Source organism: Phlebotomus papatasi, chromosome 1, assembly GCF_024763615.1.
Source record: "Phlebotomus papatasi isolate M1 chromosome 1, Ppap_2.1, whole genome shotgun sequence".
Taxonomy (NCBI): Eukaryota; Metazoa; Arthropoda; class Insecta; order Diptera; family Psychodidae; genus Phlebotomus; species Phlebotomus papatasi.
In genome coordinates this window covers 80,584,844-80,609,831 of record NC_077222.1, presented here as the reverse complement: position 1 = coordinate 80,609,831, position 24,988 = coordinate 80,584,844, and the positions used below count along the sequence as shown (strand labels likewise).

General features: G+C 33.1%; 2 protein-coding genes across 3 annotated transcripts; one reads left to right on the top strand and one right to left on the bottom strand.

Annotated features, from left to right (window-relative positions):
- Window positions 1-18: 18 nt before the first annotated feature.
- LOC129810263 (uncharacterized) lies at window positions 19-20,224 on the top strand. The gene is made up of 4 exons (XM_055860609.1): window positions 19-454; window positions 3,771-6,242; window positions 6,305-6,478; window positions 19,263-20,224. The coding sequence occupies exons 1-4, from the start codon at window positions 161-163 to the stop codon at window positions 20,046-20,048; spliced, it is 3,726 nt and encodes a 1,241-aa protein (XP_055716584.1). The 5' UTR covers window positions 19-160; the 3' UTR covers window positions 20,049-20,224.
- On the bottom strand, window positions 20,064-24,954 carry LOC129810305 (ninjurin-2). 2 transcript variants are annotated; one of them, XM_055860678.1, is made up of 3 exons: window positions 24,760-24,949; window positions 24,508-24,684; window positions 20,064-20,699 (listed from the first exon to the last, which is right to left on the bottom strand). In XM_055860678.1, exons 1-3 carry the CDS (start codon window positions 24,793-24,795, stop codon window positions 20,496-20,498), a joined length of 417 nt encoding a protein of 138 aa, XP_055716653.1. In that variant the 5' UTR covers window positions 24,796-24,949; the 3' UTR covers window positions 20,064-20,495. The 2 variants fall into 2 exon arrangements, with proteins under 2 accessions (XP_055716653.1, XP_055716651.1); XM_055860676.1 differs by lacking the exon at window positions 20,064-20,699 and adding an exon at window positions 20,877-21,104 and having other exon boundaries at window positions 24,760-24,954.
- Window positions 24,955-24,988: the final 34 nt, after the last annotated feature.

Genomic DNA, 24,988 nt, shown 5'->3' with positions numbered 1-24,988 from the left:
ATTTGTAGCGCTCCCAGTGGTTGGTATAGGAAAACCTCAGTATGTCAAAAAATCAAAAAGACTCGCTGGAGAAAACACCGCTGTAAGCGTGATTTTATCATGAGGTTTTCATACAAATCCATTGAATTCTCTGCATTTTAGTGAAGTGGAAGTGAAAGCAATGACTACAGAGAATAATTTTAGTAAACTTTTATCTCAGTGGTTGGATGAGGTGAAGCAGGGAGGAAGGAAATCATGCGGTGAAAATGCCGTTAAAGCTTACATTAAAAGCCACAGAAGTAGTGACTCGTGCATGAAATTAATGCTGAATTTCTTTACAAAAGAACTCCCTAATAACACAGAATATGTAAAGGGATTCAATAAACTCTTACTGTGGGTTATTGAAAGTGTTAAACGTCAACAATTGCCCTTAAACTACCTCTGGAACTACATAATAATCCAGTACCAATCTCGGGTAAGTTACAGGGTGAACGGTGAACCAAATAAAATGCAAGTTAGGGGAGACCGGGGTAGACTAACCAGAAAAATGAAGTTTTTTCTTCTCGTATAAAAAATTTGTAAAAAAAAGAAATGCTGAAGATTATTTAATGTTTTTATGTCCTAAAAATAAAAAAAAGTATGATATACTCTGGCTAAATATTTCTCGGTTCTTGGCAAATATTATATGTTTTTTTTTTAATTTCAATTGAAATTAATAAAAAAAAATTAAACAATGGAACTATAGTCATTTCAGGGGCAAATGTAGCTAGGATTTTTTCAGTTCAACAGATGCAGTGCATGAACGAAATATTAAATGGAGTCAAAATAGGCTTTTAAACATTAAAAATTTTGCAAATGCTTGAGATATCATGATCGTTTAGTGACAGGTGTGGACTATATACAGCGGGTGCGTTAGAATTTCCCAACCAAGCTCTCGGAAAGGAGCCTCTAGCGCGTCATTAAAGATGTGTGGCTGGTGTTTTCTTTATAGAGCACAACACCCTTCCTATTGCTCAACTCTGGGCGTTCCTGATTAATCGCTTGCTTCAATCTTGCCACTTGTTAACAATAAAGGTCCAAATTGAGCCTTAATAGGCCTTGGGGCAGCAGCTCATAGTAGATGATTCCCTTCTAATCCCACCACACGATTTTTTTTGACTGTTATTCTCGATAATTAAAAGGAGTTTTTGATTTTAGTATTTAAGACTTATAAAGACTTTAAAAGTCTTTATAAATCCAATCAAAGATTTTACACAGCTCTCTCCGATAACCGGCTGACAGCTGCCAAGCACTGACGGTTGATGAATTCAAACTCTTTTTTAATAAGTATGCAACTTGTCCATCATGAATTACAATGTTATTTTCACTTTATCAAAGCCTTTAATACTTAATTGTGGTATAAAATGTAACATAAGCGCACCACAAAGAAAATTCTGTTGCTTTTCGACAGAAAATAAATTTACACAGGGCAAAAAAGAAAAACCGTTGACCAGATTCAAAAAACCCAAATGTCATTTTGTCGCCACGTCACCCGGATATCGAAGAGAGCTGTGCATTTCAGAACTTAACACCGTTTTTTAAGTCCGAAAACTTAAGATATTGTCATAATTTCTTATTAATTGCTCAATTTTAACCCTTTAAGAACGATTGGGTCACGAGTGACCCAAAAATGAAATTTTTCCTACGAACTCACAACAGTAAGTCGAGCCGGGGAATCGATCCACCCAAGAGCCAAAGGTCTTGCCTATTGCGCCACTGATTCCCCTTTTATGCAGATGATCTGCAAATTTACTGTTTAGGTGATCTGCGTGCACCTGATGCTTGCTTTGATCAAGCGAATCTCTATTCTTGCTATGGTTTCTCAGTGGTCATCTTATAATGATTTTCTTCCCAATCCTGGCAAGTTTCAGGCTTTACTGATGACCAATATGAGACAGCGTCCTATTCCTCTTCCTCTTTGCCTCAATAGTGATGGTATACCATACGTCCACAAAGCCAAAAATCTTGGGATTATTTTCAAATTTTCAATGATTTTTTGGCTTGGGACGACCATGTCTCCTATATAAGTAAAAGAATTAACTTTTCCCTTTACACTCTTAGAAGACATCAGTTCTTCACTCCTCAGCATATTCGAATGCTTCTTGTTCGCGCCCTTCTCCTTCCCCTTTTTTCCTATGGTGCTGAGCTTTTCTTCTCTTGCGATGCAGGTTCTATGCGTCCCCTGATTATTACATTCAATAACTGCATTCGCTATATATTTAATCTACGTCGATATGATGAAAACATGACTGCTCCATGCCCATAGCCTTGCGAACATCAGAAGGCATGTTCACTATTAGGCGGTAAAGATGAACATCATTCATCTCCCACTCAAAGGATTAATGCTAGGCATAATGTACATTGTGTGGTTCAAAAGTGGGTGAAAATAAGACATCCCAAAAAGTTTCTATTTGATGCAATTTTATAAAATCAATTACAGAACTCAAACGAAATTTGCGTTACGAAATTTTTGTGAATATGGGAAGATACAACTTTTGTAATATAAAGGTTTTTTTCCCATTCCAGTCCTTCCAGTGAGATAGGAAAAATTGAATGTGCTCCTGAGTGAAACTACCCCACTCTCCCCTATTACAGGCAAAAATATTTCATAATCATAACAAACAGGAACAAGGTGATAAGGACGAAAACTTACATGGCAGAAAATACTATATTAGATCGATTTTTATAAAAAAGCTTCTAAATTGTGGAAAAATAGTAAAGTGTGTCTAAATTCAATTAATTTTACTCAGCATTCTGTTTAAGATAAATCGTCAGTTAAATCAGCATTTGTCGTAACTTATTTTTTGCGATTTTGGGATATATATGTACATATTTAAAATCAGCGTAATTTTGTTTATTAAACGCACTTGAGAAAAAGAAACGTTTATAAGCCCATTAAAAATTATTTTACACAAAAATTATCGTAAGTGCCCTTAATTGTTAAAAAATTATCAGAATTTGTCGTAACTTCCATTTTTGGGGAAGTTACGACAAATTTTCATACAAAATTTTCTCTAATCAGCATTTGCCGTAACTTCTTTTGTTCGTTTGCGTGGCTTGTAATTTGCAGCAAAAATGTAATATTTCTCACTAAAATGTTCACAAACTCTTCCAAATATTCAAAGACAGTGCGAATAATGCAACATTAAATTATTTTAATTCAATATTTGTCAGAAAAAAAGTGAGAAAAAATCCCTGCCCATCTGTCATTAATTGAAAACAAAACAAGCGACACAGCGCGCAAAATTTATTCAATAAAATTTATGAAATAAAAGCTTTTAGGGACATGAATAAGAGTTTAATTGATTAATTTAGTCAAATAAAGGCGCTTATTATCACAAGAGTCATTGAAATTGATATAATGCATTTTTGAAAATTGTCGTAACTTCCAAGATCTCCATACATTGGAAGTTACGGCATTATAAACGATGGAAGTTACGATAAAATCTTATAGTGTTTCTTCTAACATATATCTCAATATCTCAGCTTTTAAAACATTTTATAAAGATTTTCTCGAGTTAACTTACAGTTTATTAGTGCCACTTTTATCATTTTGACTCAAAAGTATCGAATTCGGGGCTCATTTTTAAGAAAAATAATGCTGAACTGAAAATTTCGTCTCCTGAAAAGTTGTCAAAAGGAAGTTACGACAAATGCTGATTTAACTGACGAAATTAGAAAATTACATTGTCTAATTCTAAACCTGGTTGATCTACCCCGGTTTCCCCTATATGAATTGTTTTGGATTTCAGGATTTATGGGCAGATCTTGTGACATTGGTTCCAGTTCTCGAAGAACCATGTTATTCTGAACAGTTTTTTAGTCATTATCTTCAACTTACGCAGTACTTTGCCATTGTGTACACTCGACTCAGTCGTTCTGGGCATTCGAATTCAACTCAACTGATGATGATCTTGAAGAGTTTCACAAATCTTCTCAAGCAATCTGCATCCAATAAGACCCCTGAAGAATTTCATGGGCACCTGAAAGGTGTTTTCGACAGAAAATATCGCTATGGTCAGTCACTTGTTGAAGTAGCCGGGAAAGCTGCGAAGAACTTCCTCAGTGACCTTTTGGAAGTATTGGATTCTTTTTTAAATGAATCAATTTCCGACAGGAATCTTCGCAGTGACATTCTCCTCACAATCACTGATTTATTGGAAGTGATCCTGATGTTTGAAACAAAAAATGAAGAACGACATCTGAGTAGCAGAATAATTGAGATTTGGATGAAAAAGACGTCGCCTACGGGCAAAGAGAAGAGATGTCTCAATGTACTTTACTTGCTGAGCGAAATTTTGGGTGAAAGTTCAAAAAATGATGTTCCGAATATGGAGAAGCTCTGCAAGAGTTTTCAGGAGCACGTAGAAGATTTTCGTGGGAGTATTGAAGAGCAAGTTGTTGTGGATACCATTGCAACAATTGCTTTAATATTGGAGAATAGTGTAGAGATATTGAAGATAAATTTGTCAGTGAAAGCATCTCTGGACATTATGAGATCGATCAACACGTTGATTACCATCCGGAGCGACAATAGGAAGGATTTTTGCAAACAATGTGATAATGCTGATTGCAAGAAACATTGCATCGTCACATTGATATCAGTTGCAATGAAAATCTTTGAGAATGTCACCAAAAAACCTGAGGAAGTACCTTTAATTGCTTTTGAGGCAGTTATTAGTTTCATAAAGCACAATTTTTATATTTTAGGGCGCTTTAAGTGCCCTCAGAAAGAAAGGCTTCTGAAGAATTTCGTGCAAAATACCTACAACATTTTCATTCACGTAAAACAGAGCAATGCCCAAGGATACATTGGGAAAGTGATGATCCTTTTGATGGAAAATATTCAGGCATTTAAAGTAGCGGATTGCTTTCAAAGGTATATCCTGAAATTTCTTCTAAATTTCCACACGAATAACAAAGATCCGAGAAAAGCTCTAAATGTTGGGGTTCTCAATCTTTTGCTGCTCATGGATGCTGAGAAATTATCTGTGGAGGATATTTCCAAGGAGATTGAAAAGCATCTGCTCTACAGTTTGTATGAATTTCGTGAGATAACAGCCACAAACTTACTAGACATTATTGCTGATGAGTCCTTCCAATGGTATGGGATTAATATCCCGTATGATAAGTGCAAATTACTTCTAGGACAAATAGCTTCGTATGAAAACTACCAATCGAAATCCCTCTACATGTGTGCAATTAATAAACTTTGGAGTGTAACAGATGATCCTAAGATTCTTACTGAAGCATTTCTCTACGTGCCTGAGAGATTTTACAGTGATTTCACCAAAAATCTAAATGGCCTTTTTGAGAAAATTGCAGCAGAGAAAAATTATCCTGATAAAACTCTCCACACAGCTTTTCTCCATTATGTGGACTTTGTGCTGAAAATTGAGGCGAAGCAACGAATTTTCTCCGATGAAAGTGTTTCAGAGCAAAATATCAACAACAGAGAATGGAATATCTTGGAGAAAATTAACATTAAAGATGAATCAGAGGCAATTTATGCTGTTCAAAAAGCCATTGAATGCTTTGAAATATTCAAAACACAAAATGCAGAACGCCACAGACAAATCACAACCATTCTAAGAGTAATGGAGAACTTAGCGTATAATGCAAAATTTTATGGATTAATAAGGGAATCAGTTAAAATGTACGATATAATTTATGAAATTGCATCAGTGACAGAGCATAAAGAATTTATTCTTGAAGCCATGTCCAATATTTTCTTCTACTGGAAAACTTACGAAGATATCAAGAACAGTGATTCAATTGTAAATCAAATAGCAGTACAGCAATCAAACTTAACCGAAGGAGAACTGAAGAATTTGGCAGAATTGAAGGAGAAACAGCAAACAATTATTATCAAATGCATCCTGAATTACGCATTATTTTGCGCAGGAAAGGGAAGGATTGCAGTGTCTTGCAAGTACCTGAGGGCAATATTTGCAAAAATCATCAGCCTTGAGCTTAAACACCTCGAAGTCCTCTGTGTAGACATTGAATATTTGATTACGATAAAGTACAGTGAGAAATGTCACATGTCTCATGTGAAATTTATGGAAAAAATCACTCATAGCATGAAACATGGACCAAAGGAAACCAGAACTAAAGACACCATATACTTTCTGCCACTGGAAATTGTCCGGGAGTTGGTGGATTACAGTGTGGTCAGATATGACTGTGACGGTGTGAACAACTACGTTTTCATGATGATGAAGGTAAAGGATAATTGAAAAAAAAAACAATCTTTTTCCATAATTTTTTATAATTATTTATGAAGGTCTTCTTGAGGAATGGATTTATGCTGCAAGTGGCCGAGCTACTCCTCCTCGCTGCGAAAATTGATCTGGCTGAGGAGAAAGTGGCCAACTGCAAAGCCAAGCTGTTTTATTTTATGAAGATACTCCATCTGGACCAAGTGACAAATGGAAACTGGGCAGATATAAAATCGCTGGTGAGTTTTTTTTTAATATTCCGTTGAACATTTTCCATCTAACTATCTACCCTTGTCAATTGCCTGAAAAATGCTTTGCGAAACTCGAAAAACCCAAAAATTACATTGTAAAACTCGTGAAATCAATAATCTTTCTCAGTAAAAATGGAAATGAGTTACTTTTCGCATCAAGCACAATAGGGTGGAGTAACCACTTATCGCCACTTTTAGAAAAATGTGAAAGTAATTGGATTATAAGTTTTGACTCCTTATTATAAAACATCTCAAATTTGACACAAAGTTACTGAGATGTATTGACTCCAGATTCGTCAAAAAAGTAGTACTCCAATTTAATGCTGGACTGTTGTGACGCATTTTGTGCATCACAACTCGGTTTTCAAATATTCATGATCGCGCTGGTTCTTTCGTGAAATATCAAGAAGAGACATGATAGATCATGTCTAGCGCCGCGAGAGTTTTCTATCCAATTATCCTTACGAAATTTATAGCCCAGAGACAAAGTAACATCTTAAGCCATTAGGCAGGTGTTCGTAAGATCACGATGGGCGAGATATGAGTGACCAAAAAGGGGATGCATTTGTTGGCTTAATTAAGCAAACAAAGGCATCCTCTATTCCTGGAAAACTCGTAAAGTGGGTGATCTATGGTGACAAGCTTTTAAGATTACTTTCTCTTCGAGAGGGTCGTAAAATAAGACCTCGCGCCAAGAAAGCCATAAAATCCTGAAAAGAAATAGGGACAAAGATAACAAAGATCAAAAAGGTGTGTGGTCCTCGGTCATCTCAATTAAGCATCCCCTTTCTTAAGGATATAGAAAGTGTTGGAGAAAACTCTAGAGATAGCGAAAGTGGATAGTTGGATATTTTTATAGGCACTTAACGATCGTCTCCAGACGATCGTTATCTAGAGGTTCGTCCTGAATCACTAATTGGACACCTTCCCACGGGAAATAATGTCGAATAGAATTAGGGTGCGAGTGGAGGATTTCAGTATAAAAAGAGTAGCTAGATTCAAGAGGTTGGTTCAGTCACTGTGTAAACGTGGCCCATGCCATTGGGCAGTGTAATAATCTTCCTTAATAAAAAGTATAGAAACTCAAAAAAATAGTGTATTTGTGAAACAACATCAACTGGATCCAGAGGCAACAAGGTGGCCTCAATTGGGGTCACCACATTTGGTGTTTTCGCCCGGGAACGAGAATTAATCCTGGAAGAATCAACGCACAAATTCTGTGGAGGATCCAGAAGATTGACCAGACAGTTTTAGAAGCCTATCACCATCACCAGGCAAACAACCTGAGGACGGAATTCACGGGCAAATAGATGTCCAATGAATCTCGAATCCTGGAGCTACGAAACCGGGAGATTGTGTGTGAGAACACGTCAATTGAGAAAAAAAACGAGAAATCGTGCCAAGAAACTCCAGAGGAGGAGAGACCGTCGGTACTTCACTTCCCTATTGTCAAGAGGCAGCCAGAGAGAAATACTCTCCAACATTCCCCGCTGAGGAGATAAAAAACAATGTTTCGCACTCCAATCAAACCTTACATTACGAAAATTGATACAGCAGACAACGATAATCATCGATCTGAATCATCTTCGCCGGAAGAAGAAGATATCCTAAACGCACTCCAAAGTTCTGGGGAAGAAACTGAGAGAGATCAACAACATACTCCACGGAAGATAAGTTCTATTCTACACCCACAAGATTTCATAATGAAGATGGAGAACGAAATGGTAACTACCCCTCGAAAACCCCACTTGATCAGCGTGGACCAGAGAGTAGCCTCACTTCCCGAATTGACTTGTAAGTCCATCAAATTATTTTTTACCGTCGCAGATTTAATTTACAATTTATATAAAATTAAGAATGATCCTGAATTAGATGAATATTTTACTTCACTCCTTTTGAGCAAAATAAGTGTTGAAATTTTTGAAAGGATCTATAACTCTGATGCATTGTCAAATTATAAAAATTTTAAACAATATGTAATGAGTGAAGTGCATAAAAATATTATTGGTGTGGACGAAGCTAGGGAAAATCTTTATACTTGTCAAAAAGAGACAAAAGAGAGTTTTAAAGAATTTGGAAAAAGAATTCAGGAATGTCTTAATTTAGCAACAAAAGCGTATGAATCTGAGTTCGGGCAATATCTTGTTCCCGAAAATATTAAACAATCTCTGATTACTATAGCAATTGAATCATTTACCCGTGCGATACCAGATCCAGAAATAAGAGTATTAATTCGCGCCGAAAAACATGAAAATTTAGAAAACGTAATTATTTTAACTGAAAATCGTCTCAGAAGAGCGGGTTATGTGGTAAATGGATCCGAAAGAGATAATATTCCCTATCAAAGATTTTTCGCGAATAATACAGAAAATATTGCAAATAATGAAATTAATGAAACTCATTCCCATCTTAAAATTCTAAATAATATTGATCACGATCGTAATTTTACTCCGAATATATTTGGTAATTCCAATCAATATAATTTTCATTCAAATGCAAGAAACAACTGGAACAATCAGAAATATTCAATCTTTTCCCCAAAACCTTCTTGTAACAATCAACAATATCCCCTATCAAACTCTAACAAAATGACTCGAAAAAAACACTCAGAGAAATTTCTTTCAACAATCATTTAATCTTAATGACAATAACTCTGCCATAAAAATAGGACATGCCTATATGAATTATGAAAACCCGTGCGGGAAAACCTGGTTGTGGACAAATTCACCAGTAATTTTTGAAGACGATTATTTTCATTCATCACTAAATCAAATTAATAAAAATATTCCTTTAAATATGTGCACATGTCAGCTGGGAACATATTATTAATATTAAATAGTAAAAGAACGACTTAAAAAAAAAACAATAAAAAAAAAACATTCATAAATTTAATGAAAATGTGAAAATGGCACCAGTTTTATCAATTTTTATTACACGGATACATAAAACGAATTAACTCCAAATTTATTAAATTCTATTAATCTCATTTGTCCATCCGTATTAAAAACAAATTCTCTAAATAAAAGTATAAGGACATTTCCACTAAAAAAAAAAGGATTATTTAATGCGTGTTAATGATTATTCAATTATTTTTCTACAAATGAGCATATTTTACTAATTGGATATTAGTTATATTATGATAGTAAAACGGGACATTATAGTTTATTTCAACTAATAGCAATTGTATCCGTGTACGACCAACAATTTCTCTTTAAAAAAAAAGGTAAATAAATCAATACTTAAATAAATAAAATAAAATTTAAAAAACATCCGTTAAATTAATTCAAACTCTTGAAGCTCATAAAAGAATCTTATCAAATATTTTTAGGAAATGAGAAAAGCAAACACATAAAAGTGTATTCCTAAAATATCATAAAAATAAATATATTATATAAAAAAAGAAGATTAATGGTGAATTGAAAATAATTGTTTCTAATATTCAGAAACATATCCTAATGAATTGAATACTTTTACAAATACATTTGATAAGAACCTTTTAGAGGAACAAAACTAACTAACAAGCAATTAAATTCATATTTGATAAAAACAAAATGAAAAATATTTTAAATCAATCAAAAATTTTAATTAAACGATAAACTCCTTCAAATTAATAAAATCTTATAAAAATGTAATACATGGGTAATGGATAACCTGAAGGAAATTTAGTTTAATTTTGAAAATACTTCCTTTCTACTAAAACCGTTTGATAATCACACACACATTCTTAAACAAAGACAGAAAGAAGTCTCCATCACCTACAAAAAAAAATTAATTTGAAAAACAATTTTGAAATTCATAAACGGTAATTTCGACGCAAAGAAAATAATACTATATGGATAAAACTCCTAATGATTTAATTAAAAATTCTGAACGAAGGAATCAGTTAAGGAATTCTAAATGATAATTTAAGAAATCTTATAACAAAATAAATTTTCTGAGAATGTCTTTCGCTAAGGACATAATTACATTAACTTTTTTTATACAATTCAATCTCTAAAATTTATTGTTCTTCCAAATTATTTGCGCATTTAAGTTTAATGTAAACTAGTGCGCATAAACCGCTATTTTAATCTGGAACAGTGTGTATTACACACTGCGTAAGATGCGCAGAATAATCCATTAGCGATCAAAACTACATATTCGACCACCTTATCATTTTCTTCCCTCTATTGTTCTGGCGCTACCGCAAAAAATAAAATTATTTAGTTCAATCTAAAGTCAATATCGCTATTAAATGATTAACGTCAAAGGATTTAAAAAAATATATATTCAATAAAAAAAAATAGTTTTATTCTCATCTTTTTTCCAAAAGGATTCTGATATTATTATTCTCAGGGTTATCTAAAACCAAATAAATGGAAATACGCAAAATATTGAAAACGATTTTAAATTTAAAACGAATTATTATTTCAGAAAGATTTAATAACTGATCCATCTAAAACTCAATTTTTAAATAACTATCCAATTCAACAAATAGATCAAATACCAATGGTATATTTCGAGAAAATCTCCCACCACTTCAACTATCAGATTGAAAATTCAAGGATATATTTAATGTACCTCGTTCATTAAAAGATTTTAGAAACAAGAACGACAAACATATTAAATTGGTAAAAAGAAAAGAAAATTGGAAAATTTACAGTATAATTTTAATTACTTCGTATTTTTGGTAACAAAATATTATCAACTTATAACATTTCACATACTACTTATTACACTTTATTTCCTATACATTAAATTTAAAACTTAATTATTTTTCAAAAAATAACAAATTATCAAAAATTGAAATTATGAGAAGAAATTTTCTAGCAAGTAATAGTAGAGGAATTTTCAAGAAGAAATTAAATTAAAAAAAAAAATACTAAGCTAAAATGAACAGCAAAAAATGCAAAATTATGAAATGAACTGAAGCTATAATTCTAAAGAAAACTTGAGGAAATCTTGAAATTACTTGACAAGAATTTCAAGAGGCTTTCCTGTCAAAATTCGAAGTCGAATATTCCTGCTGAGTACATTCTCCTGGACGATGCGAACTGATAACAGTCAGTTTCAATCGGCATGATAATGTAAGAAACCGCCATTTGACGATTAAGTCAGTGTGAAGTGACGGGATAATATAGGGCACCGCCATTAGACTTTTAGTCAGTGTGTGAAGTGGCGAGATAGTATAGTATCGTGTTGCCCGAGGGCTACTATGGAGGTCAAAGGACATTCAGGCCCTCAATTTATATATATGTAATAGATATTTATGAACATAAATATACGCATATATATGCCTTTAAAAAAAAAAACTAAGGAGGACAAAACGTGATATATGACACTTTAAGTCTCGTATTACGTTTTTCCAGAGTTTTCTGTGAGAATAAAAATATCCCACAGATAACAGAAAACAAAATGAAAGTGGGAAATTGACAGATGATGACAGATGATGACAGGAAACATTCATAATTTTTATAATGAAATTCTGAATTAGAAAATAAGAATTCACAGGACACTCAATGAATCAAGTAATAGGGCTTCTAGCTCTATAATGAAAGTGTCCGAATTCGGATGTCGATTACGTCACCAAGAATTCTCTGGTGTTAAAGGTATTCGAATTAAGCGGTCTTCAGACTAGAGGTTTAGCCCAATTCCCAAAGGTCTCAAGACCTAAATAACGAACAATTGTATTGGTGTTTGAAAACCTAATAGGTCACTTAACTTTATTAGTCCAATCCTCAGTTACATTTTTCCAAAAAGTCGTGAGTAATAAGAAATTAAACAGCTAAGCCATATATCTAAGCCTTAGGTCTGAAGCTCGTATTACATTCAGTGAACTCTACTGTACTTGATTCTATAGGGTATGGGATTGGCAACCCCACATAAGAAAAGAACATTATTGCTTATTTTCAAAATGCTTTTGCGCAAAAGTCTGCACAGTAGAATCAGAAACAGATTACAACGATAATCGTTAGTTTGTTTTTTCTTTACCACGATTGTTCTTGTAGAGTTACTCGAATATGTATTTCAGTAAAATTCGTAATCTGAAAATTACACAGTTTTCAGTCAAATGTGTTCAAATTACGTAAATGTGTTTCAGTACACATGATTACATATTTAATGAAAAATTTGCAATGAAAATCATGGTAAAAAGGGTGAACATTTTTTACTGTGTATAGTTCCTTTATGGAATATTGCGTTAGCATTATTATTATTATTATTTGTTTTTTTATCATTAAGAATCCACTACATATTTAAAGAAGACATTACTAAAAGGTGAAATCACATTGCTCTAACTCAGATACAATACGCACAAGACAAATAAGAAAAGAAAATAATAACTACACTACGAAAACCTCGAAACTGAAAATGAATTACCATAAAAAAAATAATAAATCAAATATATATTTTAAAATATTTTAAAAGACATAAATAAAAACAATAATAATATTGTCTAGAAAAAAGTTTTACATAAAAAAAATTACAATAAAACGATGTATACTTTAATAGTATATATTTAAGAATGAGGATCATTCTTCCATAAGGGGGAAGGAGGTCCTCTGGGACCCTAACATATTGTAATGAAAACTTAATACAATTATTAATATCAGCATAATCAAAATCATTACGATAAAAACAATATTGATCTTTACAACCTTATTCAAAAAACTATTTGATTAAAATTATATCCAACAGAGATATAGTTTAGATTTCAAAATTGAGTTAGCAGTTAATCACACACCAAGGCTCTTTAGAGTAGCCCTCTTAGTTTTGTCCAACAATCTCAACTCCACCCTTATAGAATTTAATAATTCAATAGTAAATTCAAAAAATTTAAAAACAGGTTAAATATAATCATCCAAATTAGCTTAAGAATAAATTCATGTAAAACATATACCCAACCTCTAATGTTCACGCAGTCTATCAATATGTCTTGCAAAAGTTGATTAATACTTGCATTTTCAAAAATAAATAATGTAACTTAAAATATATTTGAACATAAAAACAGAATTAAAAAAAGGATATTCCAAAAAAAAAACAAATAATACTAAAAATTGTAAGCTAATCTTCTTTTCAAAAAACATTGTTAGTATTAAGAATATCACATTACCATTATGTAATCGACATTATTTCCTATCACCCCCATAAGCTTCCTTTTTCTCAGGGGAAAGGAATGTTGTGACGCATTTTGTGCATCACAACTCGGTTTTCAAATATTCATGATCGCGCTGGTTCTTTCGTGAAATATCAAGAAGAGACATGATAGATCATGTCTAGCGCCGCGAGAGTTTTCTATCCAATTATCCTTACGAAATTTATAGCCCAGAGACAAAGTAACATCTTAAGCCATTAGGCAGGTGTTCGTAAGATCACGATGGGCGAGATATGAGTGACCAAAAAGGGGATGCATTTGTTGGCTTAATTAAGCAAACAAAGGCATCCTCTATTCCTGGAAAACTCGTAAAGTGGGTGATCTATGGTGACAAGCTTTTAAGATTACTTTCTCTTCGAGAGGGTCGTAAAATAAGACCTCGCGCCAAGAAAGCCATAAAATCCTGAAAAGAAATAGGGACAAAGATAACAAAGATCAAAAAGGTGTGTGGTCCTCGGTCATCTCAATTAAGCATCCCCTTTCTTAAGGATATAGAAAGTGTTGGAGAAAACTCTAGAGATAGCGAAAGTGGATAGTTGGATATTTTTATAGGCACTTAACGATCGTCTCCAGACGATCGTTATCTAGAGGTTCGTCCTGAATCACTAATTGGACACCTTCCCACGGGAAATAATGTCGAATAGAATTAGGGTGCGAGTGGAGGATTTCAGTATAAAAAGAGTAGCTAGATTCAAGAGGTTGGTTCAGTCACTGTGTAAACGTGGCCCATGCCATTGGGCAGTGTAATAATCTTCCTTAATAAAAAGTATAGAAACTCAAAAAAATAGTGTATTTGTGAAACAACATCAACTGGATCCAGAGGCAACAAGGTGGCCTCAATTGGGGTCACCACAGGACTACTTAAAAAACTGATTTTTGTTAACAATGCAAAAATAACCACTTCGTCGCCACTTTTTACCACTTTTCGCCAGTTTTGTAACCACTTCTCGCCACCCTCTTGAAAACGTACAAACTCGATTATTTTGGGCAATATTATGCAAAGAATACATTCAGCATTTCTTTTTCCTCATGACCACCTTATTATTACTCACTTTAAATTATTTTTTCTTGGGTTTTATTTGGGAAATCAAATTATTAGACTTGCAGAAAGTAAACAAAGCAGATTTGACAACTGAGAATCTACGCGAAGTGAAGTTAGCGTCACCTATTAAAAATCTATGGCGAGAGGTGGTAAAATCAATTCAAAACATTACCACTTTCCGCCATGCCTCATTTTTATATAAAAAATAATATTAAATGAAATATTAATAAACTAAATAAAATATTTAAGTATTCTACGAGTGTAATTAATTATTCAACAGACAGATTATTTATCCAAAAACGTAAATTTCGATGAAAATTTGATTGCACTTGTTATATTTGGTAAGAAATATTGGATTCGATGCACTTGCTTAAAATATTGCTCTAAATAATGCTCAAAATTTTAAATCCAAAACGAACAATTGTTATTTTTTTGACTCTATACGTAGCAGCATTAAAAATACAAATAACTTTACGACTCATTTATTTCATAAATCGTGAAAAATAACGATTTCAATATAGGTGGCGAGAAGTGGGGCACTGACGAGAAGTGGTGATTCCACCCTATAGGTATTTTAAAAATACCTTAAAAATACTTTCCCAACATTTACCGATTTAAACTGATTAATAAATAAAAATAAAAAAATATAAAATAAAAATAAAAATTGCTTATCAGTTTATAACCGGTTCACAATCGATTTATAAATCACTCAAAAGATCGTCCGAATTTAATTTCGGATAAAAATTACTTACCTGTTCATAATCGGTTTATAACCGATTGGAACCGGTTCAGAATTGTGAGAAATTCCAAGACCTTTCCAACAAGCTCTGTCATGAACCGAATCGATTGTAAAATATGCTCTCTAGGGCTCTTTTAACATTTGACCTTGAAACCCCGTTATTAGGAATAATTCAACGGGATTTTCATAATATTGACGAATTGTCCGCTTTAACAATTCCTAAAACAGATTTAAAAATTAAAAAAATTAAGCGACGCGTTTTCAAACAATCCCCAAAAAACATAGTTTTGGAGGGAAAGGAGAGGATTGGGGGGAAAATAAGGGACCTGTTAATGGTCCCAGAGTTGATATATGGGGGGTGAGGTCCCCCAAAAATCCCAAATATCTATCTCTGACCGTTTAGGCTCTAGGCGTGGTAACAACCAAACGGACAGACGGATAAACAGCATGACACACGGTAAGAAAATAAAAGGATCAAATTGATCCAAATTTGATCCTTTTGCAAAGGATGGATCAAATTATCATGTCTTATTATGATAAATGTGCATTCAAAGTTCGAAATTTGATCCATCTTTTGCAAAAGGATCAAATTTGGATCAATTTGATCCTTTTGTACCAGTGCATCATTTTTCTGTAATCGTCTGGAACGGGAAGATGTGTTGAGCGAAAATTAAAAAATTGCGTTTAATCAGTAAATCTTATTTGTATATTTAAAAAAAATGATTTATTTTATTTGATATAAAAAAAAATATATTTGTTTTCCAAAAGTTGATAATTTTATAATGGGCCAAAAATTTGTTGCCTCATTTGGAAAATTAACTCAAAGTGGTCAAATGAGTGCAACCAACATCATGTCTGTCATCACATATATTTTAAAGTTATGTCGTTTGAGTGAAAAATGATTGGTTTGCATATTTCTAAAAATTTCAATAGTCATTATATCGACGGCTCAGAATATAAAACGAATAAGTCGCGAATGACCAACTTTACAGGAGAGCGATTTCTAACTGGAATTTTACATGCTGAGTATGGGATTTTTAAGATTTAAAACCGTTAGGGTAAGTGTGGCAAATTTCGGCATAGTTGCATGCAAGCGTCAAAGTCTCAAGTTTGAAATGGAATATTTTACATACAAATTGATTTTTTTCTTCTTAAAGAGTGTTGCTTGAAACCTTGTAGACAGTTTATCGTCTTTATTTTCTCTAAAATCATTCTTAATACATTTTAAAATGAATAAAAATATAGATATAGCTTTGGTGCTCTATTTCGGCCACCTTTATTCTCATACTTGCTCTTCCAGAATATTTCCAATGTCTTTTTCACGTCATCTCTTTTGTCGAAGCTACATTTTTTGTTATTATTTTGCATTGTATAATCTCTAGTTCATGGAAATTCTAGGAACAAAAAAAGTGGCCGAAATTGCAAGCTGGCTGGAATTTGGCACACTTACCCTATAACTTTGAGAATAATTAACTTTCCACTACTATAAATATTCAGAGTGAAGGTAGAGGGTGTCAAGGAGTACCCGAAAAGCGAGAAAAACGAATTTTGCAAAAAAAATCGACTTATTCGACTTACATTATGACAAATCGATATCGCTTCTTAGAAATTACAAGGGGCCAACTCAATCTGAGCCATTTTTCAGGAGACAGCATGAAAGATTCAACTTTGTACAAATAATAGGCTTAAGAAAGAAATTTTCTGTTTTATTGAGTTGATTATGGAAGGGTTGCGTGATGTTAACGCATCGGTAATAAGCATAACAAAGGGATTAGTTTATGCTTGTAGACTATTGGTATATAATACATAATTAACCTTTTGAATACCTGTAGATCACAAGTGACCCAGACAGAAAACATTTTTTGACTTATCTAAAATATTTATATTTTCTTTTATCGGACTAATGATTTTTTGCGTCACCGATGTCCTATTGATTCTGAAAGACTCAAATCAAATCAAATTAATGGAAAGATAACAGGGAAAGATACTCAGACTTCGTACGCATTCTGGCTTCGAACATTTGATATTTTTCCCATATTCTTTTAGTGAATCTGACCTAATTCATGTACCTAATTCCGTACATTTTTTGGGTGAAATACTGTTTTGAAATGTATTTTGTTAGAACTTCTGAGCTTTCTAAAAAGCCCAAAATCATTTAATTTGCGCAAGAGAAAAAAAAATGATCAAATACATTAAAAGATTTGTGTAAAAACCCCATTTTTAAGAGAATTTTGGGGATATTTATGACCGATTTTTCTCAAAGGAGGTTACGATGTTGTCCTGCAAGAAGTTTTTGGGATCGTAAAGAGCATTTTCCATTTTAATTTTGATAAAATTCCCGACATTTTCTTCAAAGAAAAGTCTTCTTGGTGGTTTTAGCAGGATTTCAGCTTACGAAATCTGCCGAAAAATTGAATTTAAATTAAATTTTCGATTTTAAACACACATAAAAGAACGTTTCTCTTTTTTATCGGAATTTACATCCAAGAACAGCCCATTTTAGAAACGTTTTAGACGTTTTGGAGATTTTTTTTTTGTAGAAGTGTTCTCGTCCTTGCAAATAATTTGGGATCATAAAAAACGATATATGGTTTTACGGTGAATTTAAAATAGAAAGCTTATTTAAATCTTTCTAAAGGAATTTCAAAAAAAAACCAGAAGTAACCTTTGATCGCGATTCCATAAAACAAAAAGAAAAGCTAATTAGGGTAAGTGTGCCAAATTTCGGCACAGTTGCATGCAAGCGCCAAAGTCTTAAGTTTTAAATGTAATATTTTTAATAAAAATTGAATATTTTTGTTACTTTTTTATAAGGAGTGTTGCTTGGAACCTTGTAGACAGTTTATTGTCTTTATTTTCTCTAAAATCATTCATAATACATTTTAAAATAAATAAAAATGTAGACATAGCATTGGTGGCCTATTTCGGCCACCTTCATTCTCAGAGTTCCTTGCCTTTCCGGAATTCTTTCAAAGTCTTCCACATCATATTGTTCGTCGAAGCGACATTTTTTGTTATTTTTTGCATTGTATAATCTCAAGAGTATGCAAAAACTAAAAATTCATGGAAATTTGAGGAACAAAAAATGTGGCCGAAATTGCAAACTGGTCGGAATTTGGCACACTTACCCTACTTCCCTTTTAAAAATTATTTGAACACTGTTAATTAGCTAATTTGAATCACTTAAAAAGCGAATTAAAATAAGATCGATAAAGAGCTTCTAAGCTTTTCTGGTCTAAGAATATCGTTTTGGAACATTATTTTCAAAAGTTTCAAATGAAATTTCCTCTAATAAAAAGCTACCCAAATCCATGAGGACACTTTCCATCTCCCTTTGTACAAAACCGGTAAAATTGGCGCAGAAATGAAATAAACAGACATTCCTCGAAAAAGAGTTTCTAAGAAAGTGAATTTCGTTTTTCCTAAAGGTGCTATTAAGGATTTTATTGATTTTTAAGTGAGCTCAAATTAATGAAAATTGGCTTTTGAAATTTTTCGGGAAAGCTCTTTTTTCCGTTCGAAAAGCTTTATTTTTTTTAAGATAATCCCAGGTACACCCTTGACATTAAATAGAAGCATCTGAACAATCCGGAATGATGGGAACCTCAATCTATGTAGGGGGACTGGGGCAAAATTAGTCACGGATGGTATTAGATATTGGGATGTTATAGTTTGCCTTATAAGGAATATTGAGGAAACCATAATTTTATCGAAGTAAACACCTCCCTTCCTATTCTTTAAAATAGTTTCATTTACTGATTAAAATTGCCCCAGTCTCCCCTATATACAATTTTGTTCTTGGTATCTTTCACCCATCCGCCACCGTTCTTACACATTTATTACCTTTATTTAATTTCAGCCAATGATCTCTCAGGACGATGTCCAATCTGCCATAGCAATGTTTTCATCTAAAGTTCATAACAAAGAGTGCAAATGTCTTATTTGTTTGCAATTCAAAGCATACGAAGTATCCAAACAAATAATTCTTTTCCTCATCTGGATGCTATTCATAGAGAAGCAGTATAGAGAAGTTCGAAGTATTTACAGTGCCATGAATACCACCACAAAAGAGATTAACAAATCCGATGGTGTTCTTCAGCCTTATGATGTTAAATCAAAGGGTATCTATGTGAGTTCTCTGTTAAAATCAGGTGAGCTCGATGAAGGTCTTCGGGAATGTCTGAAAATTCAAGAACTTTGCGGAAATCTAAAGAGTCATCGAATAGCCTCTCGCCAAGGGGTGGAAGTTCAAGTTGTTTCTTTGCACTACAAGATGAATGTAGAAGTTTCCAATGGGTCCCTTAAGAAAGCCATTGAGGAGGATGTTGTTGATGCATCACCGGAAAACATTGTGAAACGTAGGCCGAAGACAAAATTGAACAAAGTGGACTTTGAGAAACGTCTTGAAAAGGCTTCCAGTGATTCGGTGAGTTCTGAAGGTAGTGAAAAGTGTGTACCACAAGGAGGAGGTGGTGCTAAATCTGGAGCAAAGGTCAGTGACATTGTTGTGAAGACTGAAGCACCACGAAGAAGGGGTCGTCAGCCGAAGAAGAAGGAAGAGAAGGAGTGCACGAACCAGTCAAAAAAAGTTTCCAAAGAGACGGTGAAAAAAACCACACGAAGCATCAAGAGGGAGAGAATGTAGGGGAAAGTATTTAAAAAAAAAATAATAATAAATAAATAAACACTGGCTGTGACGCCTTATTTCCTAAATTAGCCAAATTCTTATAAAACTTTATTTCACATTTAATTACAATTTAGATCAATTTCCTCTTAAATAAATAATTTCTTGTGAACATGTTATTCAATACGAATATCAAACTGGTCTTTTTTTATTAATTTTTTTCGGTTATTAAATCTGGATCTGACATTGTTTTCACCTCCAATGAATTGATCATAATATTGGCGCAAACTGTTATAGCATTGAGTCCGAGAACAATATTTTGGGCTAAATTAGCTCTCTTGTGGTGCGTCTCTTTGTTGATGTTGATTGAACCAAGGAAAATAGCAACCAAACATTGTGCAATCTATAAATGGGGTAAATGGGGAAGAGGAAGTGCTTTTAAAAGAATATATAAAAATAGGTAAATTTTTAATGAGAAATTGAGGAAGGATTATCATTGGGAGGAATGGGAATGGCAGGATCAAGACCAAAGTTCATCTTAACAACATCACAGAACATGGCACCAAGAACAAAGCCCAGTGATAATTGATTAAGAACTGCAGCGAATTTTTGATGACATTCACCATTACGAAATATTGTTAATAATACAACAGCTATAACCGCTGCGGATACCTAAATAAATTAATTGTTAGCATCAGATGTTAATGATCACTCATAATGGTTTTCTTTTTGATATTCATATTAGTATAAGCATTACAATTTAGGCTCAAAAGGCACAAAACTATTGTGAGAATCACCCTTTTACAATTTTTTTTTACTACAAACTAATAATTTTACAATTTTAGGATATTTTAAATGGATCTATGGTGATAGTAATCTCTTTGTTTCTTCTTCATGTAACAATCTTAGCGGTTGAGATGAGTGTTCAATACCAAAGCCCGAAATGATAACGTTATCGATAGAAATGACAAAGATCAGTATCAATATCACGTCGTTCAGAATCACTGCAGCATTTTGATCTTTAGTGCGATTAATGTTTAAACTCCCTATAACAATGAACAAAATGCCAACGATCATCTGCAAAAATGATATATAATTTTTTAGACATCCTCATCTCCTTCAATTTCTTTTATTAATTTATTTAAGAGGAATTCATTGAGGGATTGAGATACAGTGGCGACAATATAAATAGCACACTTTCTGGGTATCGCTTATTTTTTCAGAAAATTATGCTTTTAGTTGAAGATACTAATAATAATAAATGAACTTGTATATAACTACATTCTGACTATGAAGAAAAAACCTGAAAGTTCTATCAAGAAATTTAGTACGGTAAAAAAATTCTTGAAATGGCACATATTAAGGGGACAATATAAATAGCACACCCTATAAAAAGTGAAAGGTTTCGGTTTCTACTGCAATTAATAACTTACGGATTTTATTTTAAAATTAAATTTGTATTAATTAGTATTTAGTTAAGTAACTTTTGGAAAAAATAAGCACTTGACAACGAAAGATCATTAAGGAAATCAGGATTTGGCACTATTCTAATGCGGTTTCATATAGAATCTCAGCTGCCATAAGCTTATCTGGGCTTATCACTGGTCATTTTCTATTTTAAATAGTCTGAATGCAGAAAGCCAATAAAAGGAAAAAAAGTTCATTGAAATCGGTTAATAAGCATTAGAGATAGAGTCCGGTCCTTTTGAATATAGTAATTGTCCGGGTACAGTGGGTTGGTGTAGAAACGGATGGGACCCATCGTTAGAAAGATCTTGATCTCAGATACATACTAAAATTTCATCGAAATCGCATCATAAACATCGAATATACAGTCAGGTCAAGACATTTTTGATTATAGTGCGGGTCAGAAAACATCGAGGGAGGAGTGCAACTCACCGTTGGAAAGGTCTCGACCTCAGCTACAACATATTAAAATTTAACTAAATCTACTTTTCGAAATATTCGAGATCGATTAATCGAAAAAAATAAGATTACCTCCGTTAAGTTTTACGTTCTTAATTATTATGTTATCAAGGACAAAATTCTTGACTTTTAAGACATCTAATATTTATTTATGTCATATCCAATTGTATTCAACAGAATACATCGGTTCAAAGAATATTATTCAAGAATTCCAGGTCCTTCTGCATAATGCTTTTCAACAAAAATCAAATAACTGGTACGGTTTCGTTTGAATACTAATTCTGTACGTCTGGAAACACTTATAAACCGGTCATTTTACATAATTGACTTTTAGTAATACTCACATGAGTTACTCCTTCCTTGTTCCTTTATTTTCGGTATGGCAGAAAAAGAATTTTAATTTTACTATACGAACAATGTAAGAAATATTCTCTAGAAGTGGTTGTTCTTTCTCGAAATTTTTAAGTTTTTGCATGATTTTTAATTTTGATCATAAAAAAATATTGAATTATTGGTTCTCTTCCTTGAACAATACAATTTATAAAAAAAATCTCAGTTATTCTATACTTTTTTATGTAAAGCCCGTACATCTGCATCAAAGCTCTCTATTTCACGGGTGTGCAAGAACCGTTTGAAACCGAATAAACGTCAAAATAGGTTTGCTCCATGTAGCGTTTTGACCATTGACGTACTTGACGTTTATTCGGTTTCAAACGGTTCTTGCACACCTCTGCATTTATATGATTTTTCAGTTCTCACTATATTATTATACGAAAATTTGTAGCATTAATGCCTACGAATGATCAAAAATACAAGAATATAATGAATATTAAAATAAATCTAAATTTCAGGTAATATTTTCAGGGAAAATGAAAGTGTGCTATTTAAATTATCCGCACGAATTATACCTAAGCTCAATAGGGTAAATGTCCTAATTCAAAACCATGGGGCATTTCTAGACGCTTTAACTTTGACAGAAGATTCAACACATTAAGTTCATATTTTTTCTGAAGAGAATTACATAAATTTGCTCCTTGACTCTTCTAGAATGTTATTGTTTAGTGAAAATTCTTTAGATATAATTTGAAAACTTCTAAAATACAAGAAAAATACGCGAGCGTAAAGTACTTCAATTGGAAACATATTCATCCAAATGGAGACAAGGGAAAGTTTCTAATCGGAGACAAACAGGGTAAGTGAAACCACGATGAAAGGCTTCCAAAACCTTGTTGAATTGCTCTTGAATGCAGGATTTGTTCTTATTCCTGGTCTTTTCTCATTTCCCATCTAAAACAATAAGAAAATCTCTCCAAAAAAATCATATTTCCAGGGTTTCCTGTTGAAGCATTTGCAGACACTTCTGAAAAACCCTTTTTGTTCACGAAATAGGTAGTTATTTCATTTGAAAACTTTACGTATCGTTAACAATAAAGATTAGCACATGATTTAACTAAAATTAGCCAGAAATGTGACATTAAATGTTAAACAAAACGAATAAACAACAGTCACTTTATTGTGTTTTTCATTGGAAAACATGATCGAACGCTGAAAAATTTGATGGTGAAAAGGTACACTTTTAATTTTTCTGAGTGAGAAATTAACAAATTAAAATTTGTGAATATGAATGGGTTTTCGCTTTATTTGGAGCAAAATCAACTAAATAATGAAACTGTGGTGTAGAAAATATATAAATATAATAATTTAGTACTGTATTTATCGTGAAAACAATAATGTTTCCATTTAGAGTAGCGAGAAATTTCCATTTGGAGCAGGTTTTGAATTAGCTTAATTTACCCTAAATGACAAAAACACATGGTTTCAACAGATACAAATATTAAATAATTATCATTTTTATTTATAATGCGCATTATATTTTCTGAAAAATAAGGCATGATCAGGTATAAAGATTGATATTGTATCATAAAACATCAAAATAGGAAATCTCTGAAGGTGTGCTATTTAACTTGTCGCCACTGTAGGTATTAAATTGACTGAATGTCCCTTAAAATGCAAATACTGTTTAATTTTTTTTTATTGCTAATAATACTAGAAAAAATGTGCAGTTTTTCCCACGTGTTCCCACCCTCGTTTGTAAAACATTTAAAATCATGTGTTTCTTTTTTCTCAATCACTGCCCAAATTTGTTTGATCAGCAGATCGAGTATAGTCGAAATAGAATCCCACACCAGTGGGATTAAATGCAGAAATTAGTAAATTCAGAATGGTGACAATGAAAGCAATGCAAGTCGCTAGATGGTTAATATAATTCGCCGATTTGTGGTAATCCGGCATATGGAGCTTACAATCACGCAACAAATTGAATGAAAGACTAAGGGCTCCCATTCCGACCTGTGGGTGGATGGTGGTATGTATATAACTTGAATGATATCTAATATAGCACAATTTATTGAAAATGTGAAAGTGTTTTAACCCATCTCCATGAATATTTCAAACCCTCTCGTGCACGGAAATGGGGAGGTGGATGGGGGGAAAAATCAATCATTTATCGTGTGTCGCGAGCTAAAATCTATATTACTCTGAGTACAATAATTACCTGCAGACAAATTGAGATGGATATAAGGGTGAGCATGAGAGTGTAGAATTCGTGTTTCTCACCAACTTGGAGGATGTACTTCAGCTGGGATGCATTTGCCGTGAGCAATGCAATATCCAGCATTCCTTGGGCAATTGTCTTCTTTGTTGCATACCGATTGGCATCCATGGATTTGAGCTGAACATTAGTTCAAAAATACAAAAATCCTTTGAACTTCCCAATTCGCAGTTTTTCATCTTCAACACAACTCACCAATCCATCACTTCCTCCCCCAATTATTCCAGCCATTTTACCCGGGAACACCTTCAGTTTGAATCACTTTAATTAACAGGATATCTCTTTTAGCAAAATACTCCAACTGAACAAATACAAGTCTTTTTAACTACTGAAAAGCACCATGGAAATGGATACTCAACAACAAATTCACGCAAAATGAGCCTCCCAAGAGTATGCGCGCGAGTTTTGCTCCTTCCCCCCACGC